At 44.6% G+C, this 20,632-nt stretch overlaps 1 protein-coding gene across 1 annotated transcript in view; it reads left to right on the plus strand.

Moving 5' to 3' along the window:
- The window catches only part of NBAS (NBAS subunit of NRZ tethering complex), a 678,694-nt gene that overhangs the window by 83,374 nt on the left and 574,688 nt on the right, over nucleotides 1–20,632 (plus strand). The window contains 1 exon segment of the mRNA XM_044291127.1: nucleotides 14,583–14,711. Within this exon segment, the coding sequence (XP_044147062.1) occupies nucleotides 14,583–14,711 (129 nt within the window).

The following is a 20,632-nucleotide window of genomic DNA, read 5'->3' on the forward strand; positions in this document are numbered from 1 at the left end:
ATATTTGCATTGCTTAGTCAGGTAGCGGGATAGCTGCTGTTCTTGCCGCAGTCACTATAGTGCTGATATGCGGCTATGTGATAGGAAACGCTATAGCTTTTTTTGGTTGTTTATTCCGTTTGTGTCTATTGTACATCATGTTATATGATTTGGGTGTGTTCTGCACCTCCATTAAGCAGTTCTTTAGTGAATGGGCCCAAAATTAAAGGAACACTGAACCTAGAGATAAATGACAAGTATAGTTACCCTCAGTCCGTCAGTCTGTCACATCTTCTGCGTAATCCCAACACAGCCAGTCTTTGGAGGTCCTACAGAGAGTACAGGGGGTTAATCTCCTAATGCCCTGTTTCACTTTTGGCTGGAGAGTAAAGGGTGCTGAGCTGCACCTACACCACGTGACCGATGATCATGATGTTAGTGGTAAAGGGTAAGCAGCAAGAAACCCTGAGGCGCTCATAGGACCGGCGGGCCTTCTCAAACACCGACCGCCACCGATCAGTTACAATTAGTTTTATAACACCTGTAATGTGGTGCAATGCAAGGCTCCCTTATGGAAACCCAATTAGGGCTCTTTCACACGAGCAGATGCCGTGTGGGTAATGCGCTGCGTGAAAGAGAGCCAAGCCACGCTCTGGACAACAGAGACACGGAGCATTAACATGATTGATCATGCTTCGTGCCTCTCTGTGATCTTTTTGCTACAAAATCACGGTGACAACTTTATTTCCCTGTGATTTTGTAGTAAAAAGTTTACAGAGAGGAACGGAGCATGATCAATCATGTTAATGCTCAGTGTCTCTGCTGTCCAGAGCGGGGCTTGGCTCGCTTTCACGCAGCGGATTACCCGCACGGCATCCACTCGTGTGAAAGAGCACTTATAGTTACTAGGGTGCCACTCATGTTTGTCATGCAACTGATCCACTCTTCTGCTATTTTCATTGTTCCGTTCCAGTAATGGAGCAGAACAATGGAAATAACAGCACGGGTGTGATTGAAACCTAAAACCCATCTTGAGAGAGTATCGTCTCACTATGGGTTCAGGTTACATGCTGCCTATAAAGTACTGTATATGGAGAAGAGTGGACTGGAAGAGTGAGCTTCTGGGGGAAGACAGAGGCAGAGACAATCAGACCCTGCTGCTGGCCCCAGTACAACTGCTATTTCACTCCAGTGCTGGATTCACAGTTACACTGCTCAGTACGGTTTTATAGGTGGGACCCGCACCTATCGGACAACGGGGACATATCCTAGCAATATGCCCTCATTGTCTGTGATGGGAATACCCATTTAACAATCTGCACAGTAGATTAATTACATCTTAATGATCAGTGTAAAAAATGTGTAAAATAAAAAAAGTGTGTTTATTTTTTCTTTATTAGATGCACCTGACGATAGGTTGTACCTAGGTTTAAGAGGGGGGAAATAAGAAAAGAATATATTTTTCATTAGACCTCAGACCCCCAAATTAGACCCCCAATCTTCATCAGACCTTAGATCAGCCCTCAGATTAGACCCCCATGTCAGCCCTCAGATTAGACCCCCATGTCAGCCCTCAGATTAGACCCCCATGTCAGCCCTCAGATCAGACCCCCGTGTCAGACCTTGGATCAGACCCCGATGTCAGACTTCAGATCAGACCCCGATGTCAGACTTCAGATCAGACCCCGGTGTCGGACCTTAGATCAGACCCCGGTGTCTGACCTTAGATCAGACCCCCGGTGTCGGACCTTAGATCAGACCCCCGGTGTCGGACCTTAGATCAGACCCCCGGTGTCGGACCTTAGATCAGACCCCCGGTGTCGGAACTTAGATCAGACCCCCGGTGTCGGACCTTAGATCAGACCCCCGGTGTCGGACCTTAGATCAGACCCCCGGTGTCGGACCTTAGATCAGACCCCCGGTGTCGGACCTTAGATCAGACCCCCGGTGTCGGACCTTAGATCAGACCCCCGGTGTCGGACCTTAGATCAGACCCCCGGTGTCGGACCTTAGATCAGACCCCCGGTGTCGGACCTTAGATCAGACCCCCGGTGTCGGACCTTAGATCAGACCCCCGGTGTCGGACCTTAGATCAGACCCCCGGTGTCGGACCTTAGATCAGACCCCCGGTGTCGGACCTTAGATCAGACCCCCGGTGTCGGACCTTAGATCAGACCCCCGGTGTCGGACCTTAGATCAGACCCCCGGTGTCGGACCCCCGATCAGACCCCCGGTGTCGGACCCCCGATCAGACCCCCGGTGTCGGACCCCCGATCAGACCCCCGGTGTCGGACCCCCGATCAGACCCCCGGTGTCGGACCTCCGATCAGACCCCCGGTGTCGGACCCCCGATCAGACCCCCGGTGTCGGACCCCCGATCAGACCCCCGGTGTCGGACCCCCATCAGAGATTAAATAAATTAACTTACCTCTCCTGCTCCGTTGCCACTTTGCAGGTCTTGCAGTCTTTCCTGCACTCATCGTTGCCTTCTCTTCTCTGGGCCTGTGGTGCACTGTGACCTGACTGCGTACAGCATCAGTTCATAGTTCCCGCAAAATATCCTGCCGCTGTTGGCAGCGTGGCTCCCAGAGGAAGACCAGGGAGTGGTGAGTATAGTCAGCACTACAGTCACTGCTCCTCTCTCTTCTATACTACTGAGCGCTTCATTAAAAAGCAAAAACATCACAATATATATATATATATATATATATACACACACACACACACACACACATAGAGAGAGAGAAAGAGATAATAATTATATAATACAAATTGTGGCACAATTGCTTTGTTTTGCATTATTGACAAAATAAAAAATTATAAAACCGCCAATGGGTTAAAAGCAAAAAACACAAAAACATACCTGGCATACTCTAAGTGAGGCTTTGCATTGGCTGCCAACTTGAAACTAAAATTCCTGAAAATACTTTGGCAAGTCCTAGACCACAGCAATTATCGCAGAGTCACAGACCCGTTTTGAGATGAGTTATTGCGTTGTCATTAATGCTGTTTCACATGAATCTGTCCAGTGGGTGATTACTCAAGGGTTAAGTCACATTTTATTGACTTGGAAACACTTAGCCGGTATCTCCTCTGCAAATGGGCCATATAATCGTGGCCTTTTGTGGAGGATATCTAGTAAAGCATCGCAGGAGCGTCGTAGTTAGCTGCTATTCATTGCAATATGTTCCTTTTATTTTCCAGCTCCATTGTCAGTAAGCAGCGCTAATTTAACAATCCGGTAAAACAGATGCATCTCCCTGGAGATCAGAGTCCGAGCTCGTCCTGCGAGATGTGTTGGATGCAGTAGTGTAATCCTCGTCCCGCTCTGGGGCACTTGTGATTAAATTACTAATGCATTTGAATTTAGGAGGCTGATTCGCGGGCTCCAGGGACGTCCCTTTAACAGATGGTTAGCCTGGTTTATAGCCAGGACGAGCTTGTCTGTATTGGTATACAAATGGTTTCATGAAAAGAAATTGAAATAAACACGTCTCTTTGGATCCAAAGATAACATTCATTATGACGGTGGTAGCGGCAGTAGAAAACTCCGGTATTTGCTTTTAAAAAAAATTGCCTTCCCCATTGATTTTGTTTACTTTGCCTGACTACAGAAAAACAAAAAACAAAATCCTTCTGTATTTCCTTGAAGAGTTTTCACACCATGGTTAGGAAGAAAGGTAACAGCGTTGACCCTTTTGTTTAGGGCTTCCTCCCAACACCCATGTCAAACACCTGATCTTGAAAGGGAAATTTAGATTTATATGACGCCATTGAGTCTGACGACTGGATTAAAGGGCATCTGTCAGCAGTTTTATACCTATGACACTGGCTGACCTGTTCCATGTGCGCTTGGCAGCTGAAGACATCTGTGTTGGTCCCATGTTCATATGTGCCCACGTTGCTGAGATAAATCATGTTTTAATATATGCAAATGAGCCTCTAAGAGCAACGGGGGCGTTGCCATTACACCTAGAGACTCTGCTCTCTCTGCAACTGCCGCGCCTTCTTCATGTGACGGGGCCAGGTAGAGAAAACATAATCACACCTGGTCCTGTCAATCAAAGTGGAGAGGGCGCAGTTGTTGCAGAGAGAGCAGAGCCTCTAGGTGTAATGGCAACGCCCCCGTTGCTCTTAGAGGCTCATTTGCATATATTTAAACTTCATTCTTTTCAGCAATGCGGGCACGTATGAACATGGGACCAACACAGATGCCTTCAGCTGCCAAGCGCACATGTAACAGGTCAGCCAGTGTCATAGGTGCAAAACTGCTGACAGATGCCCTTTAAGGACTATTATCTGGCATGCTGCATGAATAGTGTGCGGATAAAGAGCCCGAGTCGCCTCCCATTACCCTCCTGTGCTCATCAGAATTACATTGTCCAGAATGCAGAGGTGGTGCATGTAATGGACGAGCTTTTCAGTCCGGACAATGTAATTCATCAGTGCCTTGCCAGCGCGCAGCGAGGTACCGGGGGGCAGTATGGAAATAAAGTGTATTGATCCGGACTCCTTATCTGCAGTACTGCTCATGTAGTACTGGAGATAATAGTACTTCATCCAGCTGACAGATTCCCTTTAAGATGAACGGCAGTCCGTATGTAATACAAGGGCGGCTCAAGTTCTCCACAATATCAGCCACTTATACAAAGCAGCTCTCCTTCCTGAACCTGGGATTCTCCCTCAATGGTCGCTTCAGGAGACAAGCTCTTGAAAGGGTTTAAATGTGTTTTCTGGTTTACACAACTCATTTTCAAATAGTATATTTGGCTGTTTTGTTAATAGAAGAGAGTCTCTTATCATGGACCTCCAGCAATAAGATGGAACAGAGATCAGCTATAAAGAGTGTCTCTCTTTTTGGAGGACCCCAACTGTCCATGGATCACACAGACAGCCAGTTGATTTCATTAAAGGGGTTTTCTGAGATTTTTTTTCTGGATTAGGTCATCAGTATGTGATCAGTGGGGGTCCGACACCCAGGACCCCTGCCGATCAGCTGTTTGAGATGGCAACGGTGCTCGCAGTAGCACCGCTGCCTTCTCGCAGCTTTTCCTAGGCCATGTGACATCATCAAGCACAGTCGCTGTACAATGTACGGTGCTGTGCTTGGTGAGCTCCGAGAAGATTATGGCAATATTGCAAGCGATGGTGACTTCTAAAACAACTTATCGACCCCACCGATCAGATACTGATGACCTATCCAATGGATTGATAATAAAAAAGTTTTGGAAAACCCCTTTAAGCACCATGTAATGTTTCGGTTTCCTTGTGGCGGCGCTGCAGAAACACGTTTCCTACAGATTGCTGCTGATCTCAAAGGGTCCCACCAGTAGGAATCATTGTGATGACCTTATTGTCAGAGAATCACTATATGAAAAATAAAAATGTCAACCCCTTGGTGGTGTTGCTGCATAAACTTGTAAGGTTGAGTCCACTTTTGTGTCAGGGCTTCCGTTGCAGATTCCGTAAGATATATTGGACACAAAAAGTCCTGCATGCAACACTATTATCTGGTAAAATGATGGACTTCCTAACAGAAACCGTGACGGACCCCATTATAGTTATTGGGGTCCATCTGGCAGTATTATAGTTGTGTTCTGATTGGTCAATTGTCGTTTTTCTGCTGTAGCGCTAATGAGAAAGCAATCATCTTGTTCCCTACGATGTGACATCTGCCCATTCTGGGGAGATATTGGAACTGGAAAAATGTACTGATTCCGTATTGTCTGCATGAACTCTGGGTGTTATTTTTTTTATGACTTACTCCAACCAAAATAGAAGAATCTGTGAATTTTAAATTTTAAATGGTATCTATTTTCCCAGTATGTATAGCGCTTCCACAGTAGCAAATCCTGGAATCACCAGGTCACACCTACTGCTAAAAAGCATATTAAAAGGCTTAAGTGTTTTTTATTGGATTGGAGTAACTCAAGCATAATATTGCTTTAAAGTGCAAATGGAGGTGTAATTATCTTCTGGCCATGCTTTGAAGGTGTTCTGCCGCGCAACTAGTGACCTGGAACGGCTGTAGACATGGCTTATTTCTGGACTCAAAGGAAAAATGACTGTGGTGCAGGGCAGTGGTGCTCAGGATGTGTCCTGTTCTTCTGACTGTACTGTTCAGATTTGGCTTGTTTGATCGTTTACTAGACATTACGAAATAGGTTGCATTTAGGAGGACTGTAAGTTAAAAAGTCTTAAGGAGGTAATCCGACAGTTTTTAAAATCTTCAGGAGAGCAGACAGACTTATAAAACAAAGAAAATAGTTTAAAGGGGTTCTCCAAGATTTAACAGTTGATGATCTATCCCTAGGATTGTTCATCAATATTAGATTGGCTTGGCCTCCTACACCAATCTAATATTGATAAGCAATCCTAAGGTTAGATCATCAACTGTTACATCTTGGAGAACCCCTTTAACTCACCTGCTAAAGGTCCTTCCGTTCCAATTTTACAGGACCAGTTTCCAGGGCTTTTGGTTAATGTTGGCGTAGTGATGACCTCACTTCCACGCTCAGCCAGTCATTGGCTTCAGTGGTCATGTGTGCGTGACATGAATGATGGATGTGACGTGACCTACAACACTGGAACAGAGGGTCCTTTAGCAGTTTTTTCTTTGTTTTATAAGCCTGTTTGCTCACCTTTAAAATTTTGAAAACTGTTGGACAACTCCATACGCACAGCCAAGTCACATTATTCTGACCCCTAGCTAATATCCAGAGTAACCTCGGTATGCAGCATGGACAGCAGCTAGATGGGCTGACAGTGACTTAATAAGGTCCTGGTAGGTGGTCACAAGTATCTGGAGCCATGCTGACGGCAGTGCATCCCACAGCTGCTGGAGGGGGCATGGTTGAGGATCTAGAGAGCAAAAACAACGCTCTAGGTGGTCTCACAAATACTTGAGCTGGATTAAAATGTGAGGAATTAGGGGCCAAGGTAGAACTTGGAAGTCTTGGTCATGCTCTTCCAGCCAACGCCAGACATTTTTATTTGTGTGACATATTGTATTGTCTTGCTGGAAAATCCCATCCCCCTAGTGAAGACAATCAGCATGTATGGGTGTATGTGATCCGCATGGATGGATTCATGCATAAATCGGTTGAGAGTGGCCCAGAGAATGCCATGAAAACCTTCTCCAGACCATGACGATGCCACCACCACCTTGTGTACTTCTTGCAATAGTTCCAGGTTTCTTGCCTGACATGGCAACCTCCATCCATTCGATGTAGCAGAAAACCTGATCCATCGGAGGAGACAACTCTTTACCAATCAGCAGAGGTCCAAATTCTGATACTGCCGCAAAAATTTAAGCATTTTCCACTAATTCAACTTCACTAGCAGAGGTGCAGTGATCATCCATCTGCTTCGGAGCCGCATACGCAGTAGGGTTCTCTGAACTGTTGTGTTAGACAGACGTCTAGTTGCCCCAGGTTCATTTTGATGTTGAGCTGATCCACTGTAGCGTATCGGTCTGCCCTTGGGCACCATTGTAACCAACAATCACATCAGTGGCACATGGTGCTCCACAGCTTCCATGTCACTTATTCGCAGGTGTAGTTTGTCCACTCACAATACACTTTCACCACAGCAGCACTGTCACTAAAGGGTTACATTGTATTCACCAAACATGTGCTGGAAAAAGTCCTTTTTACATACAATAGGTTCGTACACATAGACACTTGCAAACTTCTAGCGTGCACTTTCAGCAAACCTTTAAAAAGTTCCCTCATGACAAAGTCCATTTTGCAGGAGCTCCAAGTGTATCAATTGTTGCCGGGGCAGATTGGCCCTAGATCCTACAGGGAAAGTCCTCTTCTAATGAGCTCTCAACCGCAATTAATGCTGTGAGAATCAGGTACTCATGTACCCAGCTAGTGACCGCACATGCCCTCTTGAATTCAACTGCTGTGGCCTGCCCATCACCTCCTAAATCCCCTGCTCCATAGACAACTGGAGGAGGAGGACAGAAGAGGGACAGATTTTGGGGCAGTATATTGTGCTACACTGTGTTATTTGGTTATGCTGGGGTGGTCTTTTGCACTATGGTATTGTTGACCCTGCATACTTGTAGTGGTCCACCTTTTGTTCATTTGGACCTGCCTACAAAATGGGGCCACTGTTAGTTTTTTAAGTTCCCAGTTGGCCCCTGATTGTTGCCCGATGTTTGATAAACTTGGTGCATCTTCAGGTCTAACACTTCAAAAAAAGTTATGGCTCCATGAAGGATGGGATAAAGAAACAAAAAAAACATATATGCAGAAATGGAAAATCGCTGAAAGGGTTAAAGACATTGGGGGTTTAAAACACGGGTCTTAATAACCCCTGCGCTGGCGGAGGATCCGCCAAAATGATGGGCCGGCCGCTACATATCTACAGCACATCTACCCCCGGTCTATATATACACCAGCTTCCTTGCTGATGTACATTTAGAACATTTTCTACGCCTAAACCAGCCTGCCCACGCCACGGCCCCTTAGTCGCAATCTGCGACGGATATAACTGGTGTATAACTCTACTATGAGCTCTACTCTACTATTATTTACTATAATGACCCCCATTGTGCAGAATTAGAGAACTGTGGCTTTCATCCAAGACCGCACCATAGTTGTCCATAAGTTTTGGTCCGATATTGCACCTTAGCACCTTCTAAATGAATAGGGCTGAGCTGCAATACCACGCTCAGCCTGCGGGCAGGTGTTGTGCAGTTTTTGAACGTCATGTTTTCCTACTTGTGTCCAGCTCCTTCTTGTTTTTGTGAGCCTGTTTTTTTTTTCAGTACTGTTATACTACAGACTCCTGGTTTGTTATAGGGATAGGGATTGGGATCTGGCTGAAGCGAGCGGACGTTAGAGAGGTAGATGAACTGAGGTAGGCGGATCTAATGAAAGGGAGGGCGGCGATTTCACTTCAGAAGGCGGCGCTGGGCACCTAAACGAGATGGCTGCAGCCGGGCACCCTTCACCATGAGACGTCCCCTTGGACACAATACCACGCTCAACCTGCGGGCAGGTGTTGTGCAGTTTTTGGGCGTCATGTTTTCCTAATTGTGTCGAGCTCCTTCTTGTTTTTGAGCCTGTTTTTTTTTTTCAGTACTGTTATACTACAGACTCCTGGTTTGTTAGTTGTGATCTGACAATACTCTCATTCACTTAAAATCAAGCATATCTTGGTGTGAATTGATCCCCATTGCTACGTTTCGTTTATTTGACATTTGATCCAAAATATGTAATAATTTTTTGAGCCATACATACTAGATATATGGCTATTTTCTTGCCACCTCCGCAGCGTTCTGGTAGGCTTTAATGCAGTTCATTCCTCCAGTGATGCATCAAAGAACAACCTGAGTTTGAACTTCATTCGTACATTACATTTTTATTTATTTTTTATTGCTTTTACATCGGCATGTTGAGTTTTTTTAGAATGACTTTATGTTGAGTCTCTCGATTTGTTTGGGAGTTAAACAGTTTATGTAGATAAAAGAATAGACGGAACGTCGTCAAGGAGGTGAACACGTACTGTACTGGAGCTTGTTTATCTTGTGGTAATGGCTCCTACTGTATCTGTTTTTATGTCTTTTATCTCCAGTGTATACCTTTTTATATATACTCCTGTCCTTGTTAACTTGATAAGTAATCTCCTATATATATATATTGGCTGTGAAATTAAACAATTACCTCCTGTTTTTAGTTTTATTATACTAAGGACATGGCCAATTTGGGTTTTTGCATTTTTGTTTTTTCCTCCCCTCTTTCCAAGAGCCATAACTTGTTACATTTTCTCTTCGCAATTTCTTCCATCAAGATTTAAAAAATATATATATACTTTATTTAATTCATACAATACTTATAAAAACATGTAGATAGAACAGCTGTGGGTTAGACCCCAAGAGAGGGCAAAGAGGGAACTGCAGAGTCCGTCAGCCTTAGGCCTCTTTCACACGGGCGTCATATTTTTGGCCCGGATAAGAGGCGGGTGCGTTGCGGGAACATGCGCGATTTTTCTGCGCGAGTGCAAAACATTGTAATGCGTTTTGCACTCGCGTGAGAAAAATCGCGCATGTTTGGTACCCAAACCCGAACTTCTTCACAGAAGTTCGGGCTTGGGATTGATGTTCTGAAGATTGTATTATTTTCCCTTATAACATGGTTATAAGGGAAAATAATAGCATTCTGAATACAGAATGCATAGTATAATAGTGCTGGAGGGGTTAAAATATATATTTTTTAAATTAACTCGCCTTCTCCTCTTGATCGCGTAGTTCCCGGTCTCTTCTTTACTAGCTGTGGGCTAAATGACCTGTGGTGACGTCAGATCACATGCTCCAATCACATGGTCCATCACCGTGGTGATGGAGCATGTGATCTGACGTCACCACAGGAAACTAGGGTTGTTGCGGGTATTGAAATTTTGATACCCAATCGATACTTTTGTCCCGGTACCGATACGATACCGGGATTTCCATTTTTTCGATACTGGGCTGTGCAGTCTAGTATCACAGAACATGAGCGCGCTCATGTTCTCTCAGCAGCATAGGGCGAAGGAAGCAGTCTCTTCCTCCCCCTGTGCTGCCGCTGCCACCAATGAGGAGAGGGGCGAGTGCACTGCACCACCAATGATGGTCCGTTCGCCCGCTGTGCCCCATTACTGTCTCCTGCTCCGTATGCTAATTACTATCAGAGCAATGGGGAGGAGACATCAGCTTCTCTAGTGGGCGTTCCTTCTCCCTGCTGTAGCGCTGTGCAATCGCAGCGCAGCGCAGGGAGAAGGAACGCCCAGGAGAGAAGCTGATGTCTCCTCCCCATTGCTCCGATAGTAATTAGCATATGGAGCAGGAGAGAGTAATGGGGCACAGCGGGCGAACGGAGCGGCGCCCAGGACTAATAGTAAGTGCAGGGAGATCCCTGGGCCGCCGCTCTGTGTAGCCTGGTAACTTAACTAAGTCTGGACCCATATAAGGTGGTCTTTAACACATAATACAGGAGGCAGGTGCCGGCAGCAGAATCGCATAGCTGGCACCCTGCCTCTGACAGGGAGCTGCGATCAGTGGCAGTTAACCCCTCAGGTTAACTGCCACTGATCTGCTGCCGGCACCCGCCTCCTGTATTAAGGGTTAATTATCATTGGTGGCGCAGTGCGCCCCCCACCCCATTAAAATCATTGGTGGCAGAGTGCGCCGGCCCCTCTCAACCCCCCAGTATTAAAATCATTGGTGGCAGTGGCCACAGGGTCCTCTCCCCCTCATTGGTGCAGTGGCAGCTTCTGATCGGAGCGCCAGCAGTGTAATCCTTGGGCTCCGATCGGTTACCATGGCAGCCAGGACACTACTGAAACCCTACTGAAACATAGTCTAGTCGGCTCCCTGCTGCTGTGTGCACTATGCACAGAGCAGCAGGGACAGTGTGAAGTCCTATTCACCCTGATAGATCTCTATAACCCTGGGTTCACACCTGAGTGTTCTGAAAGGAGCGCTCTGTATGCGCGATTGTACCGGCGTTTACAATCGCGCATACAGAGACAAGTGAACGCCCATTGTCGCGCGTTCCCGAAAGTCTATGTACGGGAACGCGCGACAAAACGCCCCAAAGAAGCTCAAGAACTTTTCTGAGCGTAGGGCGTTTTTCAGTGCGTTCAAACGCGCTGTAAAACGCTCAAGTGTGAACCAGGCCCATAGGGAAGCATTGGTTTTCATGTGTTGAGCGTTTTACAGCGCGTTTGAACGCGCTGTAAAACGCTCAGGTGTGAACCCAGTGTTAGGGGGAATAGGACAAGGGATTAGACGATCCCAGGTTCTGGCCCCTAAGGGGGGAAATAGTTATTTTAAAAAAAGTGTAAAAAAACAACACCAAAATATTAAGTATAAATCACCCCCTTTCCCAATTTCACATGTAAAATATATAAACAATAAATAAATAAACATATCACATATCGCCACGTCAGAAAAGTCCAAACTATTAAAATATAAAAAAAAATCTATGCAGTGAACACCGGAACAGAAAAAATAAATAAATAAAAACTGCGCGATTCACCATTTTTAAAAATGCGGAATGCACGTGGCTTTTTTGGTTTATTTTTATTTTTGCGTGGTATCGAATGGTATCGAGTATCGCAATACTTTTTTATGTATGGCAAAATTTGGTATCGCAAAAACTCTACAGGAAATATTATTAGCACCCAGGGCACAATGGCCACATATGGGTTACCTACAAAACCTATATAAGGGCAGGATAGGAAGTCAATTCATGTCAGTACCGTCTGTGGCACGCCGCCTCTGCAGTCGCCTCCTCTTTTCTAGCTACATGTTTTTATAAGCATTGTATGAATTAAAAAAAAGTATATATATTTTTTCAATCTTGATGGAAGAAATTTTTCTTTGGTGGGTCTAGTGATTTGTAAAGTGGCAGAACTATGTTCTCATCATGGGCATCTATGCCCCTTTTGATGCAACCCATTATCTTATTGGCCATGGCAGCAACTGCCTGACACTGGTTTCTACAGATTAGTTTGCTGTTCACAAAAATTCCTAAGTCCTTTTCCATTTCAGTTATACCATTTATTATGTACGGATGACTTGCATTATTCCTTCCCATGTGCATAACCTTACATTTGTCAGTGTTAAACCTCATCTGCCACTTCTCTGCCCACGCCTCCAATCTATCCAGATCCATCTGTAGTAGTACACTGTCCTCTGTAGTGTATATATATACAGTATACTGTCCTCTGTAGTATATATACAGTATACTGTCCTCTGTAGCAGTATACTGTCCTCTTCTGTGTCAATTACTTTACACAGTTTAGTGTCATCCGCAAAAATTAATATTTTACTGTGCAAGCCTTCTACAAGATCATTAATAAATATATTAAAGAGAATAGGGCCCAATACAGACCCCCGAGGTACTCCGCTAGTGACAGTGACCCAATCTGAGTGTGTACCGTTAATAACCACCCTCTGTTTTCTATTACTGAGCCAGTTACTTACCCACTTACAGACGTTTTCTCCCAGTCCGAGCATTCTCATTTTATATACTAACCTTTTATGTGGTACAGTGTCAAATGCTTTGGAGAAGTCCTTATATACGGCATCTATTGATTTGCCGCTGTCAAGTCTAGAACTTACCTCCTCATAGAAACTGAATAAATTAGTTTAACATGATTGATCCCTCATGAAGCCATGCAGATATGGCGTTATTCGCTTATTTTCATTGAGATCCTCCAAGATAGCATCTCTTAGAAAACCTTCAAACAATTTACCCTCGACCGATATTAAACTTACCGGACTATAGTTTTTGGGCTCTGTTTTTGGACCCTTTTTGATTATTGGCACCACATTTACTATGCGCCAATCCTGCGGAACACTCCCTGTCAGTATAGAGTCCGCAAATATCAGAAATAAGGGTCTGGCTATGACATTAATTAATTCTCTTAGGATACGGGGGTGTATGACATCTGGTCCTGGTGATTTGTCTATTTTAATCTTTTTAAGTCGCTGTTGTACTTCTTCCTGGGTCAGATAGGGCACTTTTTTAATGTGGAATTTACTTTTACATTATGCATTTTATCTGAGAGTTTATTTTCTTCAGTGAATACAGTGGAGAAAAAAATATTTACTAGCTTTGCTTTTCTCCTCATCGCTCTCTGCAACTCCCCCCTCATCACTTTGTAAAGGGCCGACACCTTCTACATCAGCATATTCTGCCAGCCATAATGTTTTTAATTTTTCCATCAACACAGCTTTGTGGGCCACAAGGGTGATGTATTACTATATTATTTTTAAATTATTTTTAAACATTTTTTATTTTAATCACTGTACCCTTAGTGGACTTGGACATGTGATCTTCTCTTTTTCTTACAGGCTGTCTGTTAAGCTGTGCCTCATGCATGGCTGTTCAGGCAGCTCGCTGTGTCAGATCTTTGGGACCTTCACAGGGTCCTAGGCTGTCATAGCACCCAATCAGAGCATTGAAATTTCGCCACAGGGGTCCATTCTGGAGATAGAGGGAGCTCCCTCCCTCTGTCTAACCCTTAAGATGCCACAGTCGCTCTTGACAGCAGCATATGAGGTGTTCAATAACTATGATTGGCGTGATCTCCAAACCTGCTCACTGCCGACAGGTGCCTGCTGTATTATAGATCTTGCACTCGCCGCGTATGGAACGAGTTCAGCTTGTGAGCCCGCTCCATACAACCCTTTAATCGTATAACATATTTCCCATGCCTTGGCCAGTGTAAAAGGTCCCTTAGACATAGGAAATGCTGTAGCTGTTTAATAGTTTTCGGTTCGCACCTATCTTCAGAATAGGTGACTCCTAACCTGTATTTCATTTGTATATGAATGAGCAGCTACAAAGAGCGACTCCGATCCTAGAGGACCCTGACCTATTGGTGCGTTACATGAACATCCTTTTATGTTCAACAACTTGGGCCATGTTCTCCACCAGTTAGAGCTGGTTACTGGCCATGTAGCAGAACTCCCTATGGCCCTCAGATTTAAGGAACCCTACCAACAAACCCTACCAACAAAATACTGATGAGTCTTTAAAATTTTAACAATGTTGTTTGTTATCTTGTGAGCAAAGGTGTAATTTTTATTTTCTTTCTTACAGGATGGCATTTTTAGAATGAGTCTTTCTCCGGATGGAAATCTTTTGGCAGCCGTTCATTTCTCCGGCAGACTGTCCATTTGGGAGATTCCATCGTTAAGACTACAGAGAGAGTGGCCTCAAAGTGAACAGGTGTGAGCAAATCTATCTATCTATCTATGAAAAGAAAAAAACAGCAGCCCTATCGCATAACCATGTAGATTCTGAGTGCAATCCCTCTAGGTCCTTGGCAGATATAAATTGAAGAAATGAGGCAGCACTCCAGTAACGGTAAAAAAGGTGGAGGACGCGCTTTATTACCCCAAAATGTAACGTTTCAGCCCAGATCAATGGGGCCTTCTCAAGCAATTACTTGAGAAAGGCCGCATTGAGCTGGGTTGAAAAGTTGCATTTTGGGGTAATAAAGCGGGTCCTTTTTTACCGTTCTTGGAGTGCTGCCTCAGTATCGATCGATCTCTATATCTATTGCTAGGATTTTCCCCCAATATCTGATGGCTTACCACTGCGCGGCCTCCTCCATTCATTCCTATGGGAGCACCAAAAACAGCCGAGCGTAGCACTCGGCTATTTTCAGCAGTCCCATTTGAATGAATGGGAATTGCACAGCGCAAGCACGTCCACTACTACATTCACTTCTCTGGGGGCTCACGGAAATAGCCGAGTCAGCACTCAGCTATTTTCGTCACTCCTATAGGAATGAATGGAGGGCGGCTGCGCATATGCAGTGCGCCCTCTTTCACTTTGTGGGCTCCGTTCTAAAGATAGGTGCGGGTCCCAGAGTTGGGACTCGCACCTATCCGACATTTGGTGGAATATCCTAGTGATATGCCCCCAATGTCTGAGGTGAGACAACATCTAAATGAATGCATTACTAGTTATATGGAATCTTTTCCCCTAAAGCTATATATCAATCTGCTCAGCTCCTCCCGCTCTATAATACAGAATGGACTTCATTTTCATGGCCACAGGTTCCCTCGAATACATGTAAACTACACACAAATAAATCTGCCATAGAAGTAGAAGTTTCAGAATGCTACATGAGAAATTATTGCCACCTACTTTTTAGTGCTTTTTAGATTTTTCTCAAACTGTATCTGAAATCTTTATTTCTGCTCCCGGCCCATTAATTCAGCAGCAGGAGGTTTTTGTAAGGAAGGCAGCAGATCAGTAAACACTTGGCAGCACAATAAACTTTAAAAGGTTGCAGCATAATTAGGAAAAAACTAACAATATTATTTCAAAACTAAATAAAAGTAAGTTTTCTGAAGCGTCGTGAAGTCAGCTGCATTCTCTGAGGAACCTGGAGAAGACAGACCTGGCGTTAATGATGAGCCTTTTATGTGTAATTGGGAATTCAGCTTTTTCTTTTGACACTAGTGGTGCTGTTCATGTGGAACGGAGCACAATGCCGTATTGACATGTAAGTAATATAGAAAATCCTATCGTTCCACTCACAGAGATGGAGTTATTATCTGATATTCTGCTCCAATAATTCAATCATGTCCCTAGAGGGTTTTGTCACCAGGACAGGTCTCTTTAGAAAGGTCATAGACGGCAAACTCTTTACCAGTCTCTTGATGGGCACTTTATTAGTACCCAGCATGATTAGGACATCTGTAAGGTGTCTGGTTTAAAAGAAAGCAATCCTCTGAGGGTTCTGTTTGAAGAGAAGACTATAACTGAGGGTCTCAAAGGGGTTATCCGACGGTTAATGTAACAAATACAAATCAGACATCATATAGGACATGACAGTCTCTTTCTTAGGCTCCATTCACACGTCCGCAATGTGTTTTGCGGATACACAGAGCCGCGGACCCGCAAAACACGGAAAGCGTCAATGTGTGTTCCGCATTTTGCGGGCACTAATAGAATATGCCTGTTCTTGTCCGCAATTGCGGACAAGAATAGGACGTGTTCTATTTTTTTGCGGAACGGAAGTGCGGACCCGGAAGTGCAGATCCGCAATTCCGTGTCCGGGCAGCACGTCATGCTGCCCCGTAGGAATGAATGGGTCCGTGATTCCGTTCCGCAAAATGCCAAACAAAATTGCGGACGTGTGAATGGAGCCTAACAAAGCTAGAACCGGCCCTGTACCTCGCATGGATCCAGAGATCTCCCCAGTCATTGCTCTGCTAGATTTATATCAAGCTGACAGCTCAAGGGGAGGGTCTTTTCTTCTACAGCTAAGGGGGTGTGTCTCATCTCTCCCTATCACAGCTCAGGAGGCAGTTGTAGGATGAAACTGAGCATGTGCGGCCACCTCAGTGAGGGATAAGAAAAAAAATACAGCAGGTGGCGCTATACAGATACATTTTATTGAATAGCTCAGTGGCTATACAAAATTTTTAATTACATGCAATTACAAAAGTATTCAGATCCAGGTGCTGGTTTGAAAAATGTACAATATTTGTCGTGGGACAACACCTTTCAATAAAACTATTAAAATCTTTAAGAATCCTTGATTGATGTCACGCTTCTTACAGAAGACCTAGGTTCTCTAAGCTGTAATTGTTTTGGTGATGGTCGGACTGGATGTGGAGTCTTTTCGTTCTCCACCTTTAACTATTTTATTAACTATTAATTTTACTCTCTTGTATAGCGCTGACATATTCCGCAGCACTTTACAGACATTAGCATCACGCTATCCTCGATGGGGCTCACAATCCTAGTTCCCTATCAGTATGTCTTTGAAGTTCGGGAGGAAGCCTCATAAAACTCTATGCAGATATTGTCCTTGGTCAGATTTGAACCTAGGACCCCAGTGCTAACCACTGAACCCACCATTCTGCCGGTGGTATGGACTTTTCTCATCTGACCCCATGGTTTTAGTCCCCAGTAAGTCCCCCGGTTGGTATCAGTAGTGCTGCAGCAGCTGTAGTGTGGTCAGGAACAGAGCTAGTGGTAATCACCAGGAAAGCAGCCAGGGTACGTTTGTCTACAGCAGGCATCAGCAACCTGCTGCAATCCAGCTGCTGTGAAACTACAACTCTCAGCATGCAATCTTACTAAGCTGATCTTGTAGCTCCCAGAGAAGTGAAAGGAGAGTTCTAGGAGCTTCAGAACAGCTGGAGTACCAGAGGTTGCCAATCCCTGGAGGATGAGACTGAAACATAGTCAGGAATAGACCCAAAGGATGAGACAAGAGGAATATCCCGCAACAAGACCAAGGTCAACATTAGGGTCATCAAAGGACAAGAACAAGGAAAGGGAATGAACCAGAGTCAGCAGATAAGGAATCCATGGCAGCCTCTTCTTTAGATAGACCACCAGGCTGGAGGTCATCTTTGCCTTGTCCACTTGCTGGGATCTGATGCTGGATCCAGGCGCACAGTTATTTTGAATGGTCATGCAGCTTAAAGTGGCACGGTCATCAGGCACATCTAGGTATATAACACAGTAGTTGGGATGTTTTGAAGAAATTCGTAAGTGCATCAAGTTCAACCACAGGAGGTAAAGAGAGGCGAGGAGTATACAGAATGTCCTCCTTATAGGCCTCCAAGATCTTAGACAGCTGAAGGTTTATTTAGCTGGCAGCTGTCCCTGTCTACACCTCCAATACACATGCCCGTGTGGCCAAGCGGGATGTGTTCTGTGTGAGGAGAAAACTGCAGCGACATATCTCCCCTGAGAAGAAAATACTCTGGCATTTTGTCATCCAATAGCCTGGTTCTTTTTACCCATTACATCTGCTATCGGGGAGAGCAAGGAGCCACTATACACATTAGATGGTCAGCTGAACCCATCCAAATGGTTGGGTTTAGCCAATACACATATACTGTTTATTGCCAGCTTGACCCTTAATATGAGGACTTCTTTCTTGGTCACAGTATAGAAGCAATTCTTCCATCTATCCGCGACCATCTTAAGTGTTCAGGCAAGATTATATCTGCTCTTGAATACAAGTGTATTTTAGGTGACTCTCACTAATTCTTTCATTATCTGTAATTGCTTTGCTACTTTGTTGTCCTGCACACTTTTCATCACCTAGGTATGATAAGACCGGAGCACAGTCATATTTAAAATGGAGATAAATTAATGTGCTTCTCGTCTTTTTCATTAGGGTTAAATCAAGCGTGGCCACAAGGCTGCCAAGCTCTGAGCAAAGCAATTTAGCAAAAATTCTTCTGATACAACCTTGTCTCTGCAATAATAGTTTGTTTTCCATTTGTACAAATTGTCAAACTCTTTGAACCTTCTATATTTTCACATTTTCTCAGTCTGGGAGTAAAATGCACATGACTAAGGCAGGCTAAAGAAGGAAGTCCAAGATGGTGCCCCACTCCCTTCTCCTGGACTTTAGACATGATTCAGTACTGGTGCCCAGAACCCTTATCCCATTTATAAAGTATGGAAAGCTGTCCAGTTACACAATTTACTTTCTGCTCCATCTCCCCAGTGTTTTCTTAGATGAGACTCTTTTTGAGTCTCTATTCCATAGTAGAGTAATAAATGGAAACCTCTACAAAATGCCACCATTTTCAGGAGACCACCCTTTGTGTAGGCCAAATTTATGTAACTTTTCAATTCCACCGTATATTATGCATTTTAGCCATTTTATTTAAGAAGACCACTCCACCTTTCAATGCAATTTTGGATGGTCATCTCAAAGAAGTTCCACTGCTGATGTGGCTGTTGTTTTTCTAGGATTAGAAAAACATCTCTTTTCTTCCTAAAAACAGTGCCACCACACCAGTCCATGGTTTATATCTAGAATTGCAGCTCAGCTCTATTGAAGAGGTCGTCCTGCCTATTTGTACCTTTGACACTGGCTGACCTGTTACATGTGCACTTGGCAGCTGAAGGCATCTGTGTTGGTCCCATGTTCATATGTGCTCGCAGTTTTAATATCCGCAAATGAGCCTCTAGGAGCAACGGGGGCGTTGCCATTACACCTAGAGGCTGTACCCTCTCTGCAACTGCCATACCCTCTGCACTTTGACTTCAGGAGAAGTTAGGGCCAGGCGTGATGATGTTTCCACTGCCTGGCCCTGTCAATCAAATTAGAGAGGGTATGACAGTTGCAGAGAGGGTACATCCTCTAGGTGTAACGGTAACGCCCCTGTTGCTCTTAGGGGCTTATTTGCATATAATAAAACATCTTTTTTCTCAGCAATGCGGGCACATATGAACATAAAAGGAGCGATGCGTAAGCACGCATTGACGCACAGCCTGAGGAAGCGCATGTAGCACGAAACAGCCGCCGCTGTTCAATGCGTGCTATAGAATTGTCCGCCCCCTGCCCTATTTGAATTTGGAAATAAAGCTGCCGCTATTTCAACAGACGGGTGAGTGCCGCTGTCTATTTTCTCTCCTACACTGGTTCCATGTGCACATATGAACATGGGACCAACACCGATGTCTTTAGCTGCCAAGCGCACATGTTACAGGTCAGCCAGTGTCACAGGTACAGAACTGCTGACAGATGCTCTTTAGAAGGGTCTGTCCTGTTGGTAAGTCATGCAGTTTATCTATTTGGACACAGAGATTGATCTGTAAAAATATCTTGCAGTGTCATGCGTCCCGACCTTTTACATGGGTAAGTGTCGCTGAACTGGAAGAAAATATGTGCTTAATTAGGACTTGCAGTAGAGCTGTATGAGCGCCGCAGTGTGTGCACAGCCTGATATTCTGGTATAAAATGACCAGGATCGGAGAATCTCGTAAGTACCACTTCACAGCTGTGATGATGCAGAATCAGCTTGGATACCAGAGCCCGATTCTTCCAGGATGGCAGCGTATTCTCTGACAAGATGACACATTGGCTTCAGGTCTGATTTCTATGAAATGCATTAAAAAGACTCTGAGCTAAACATATCCTGGTGCTGGATACATGGACATGAATGATACGCTGCTGTCTGCTTCTGTCTGCCATCCTTAGGTGATTAAATTCTTTGTGCCTGGAATGGAGTCTGATTTCCTCAAAGTAACCCTGCTTCTTCCCATTCCAACCATATAGCGGTAGCTTAGGCTTGGGTCACACTACCTTCATGGCTTCTGTTCCTAACTAATCCACGGTAGCTGTGACGGATCCATCTTCAAATGGGTCCAAACAG

The sequence above is a fragment of the Bufo gargarizans genome, chromosome 4, assembly GCF_014858855.1.
Source record: "Bufo gargarizans isolate SCDJY-AF-19 chromosome 4, ASM1485885v1, whole genome shotgun sequence".
NCBI lineage: Eukaryota > Metazoa > Chordata > Amphibia > Anura > Bufonidae > Bufo > Bufo gargarizans.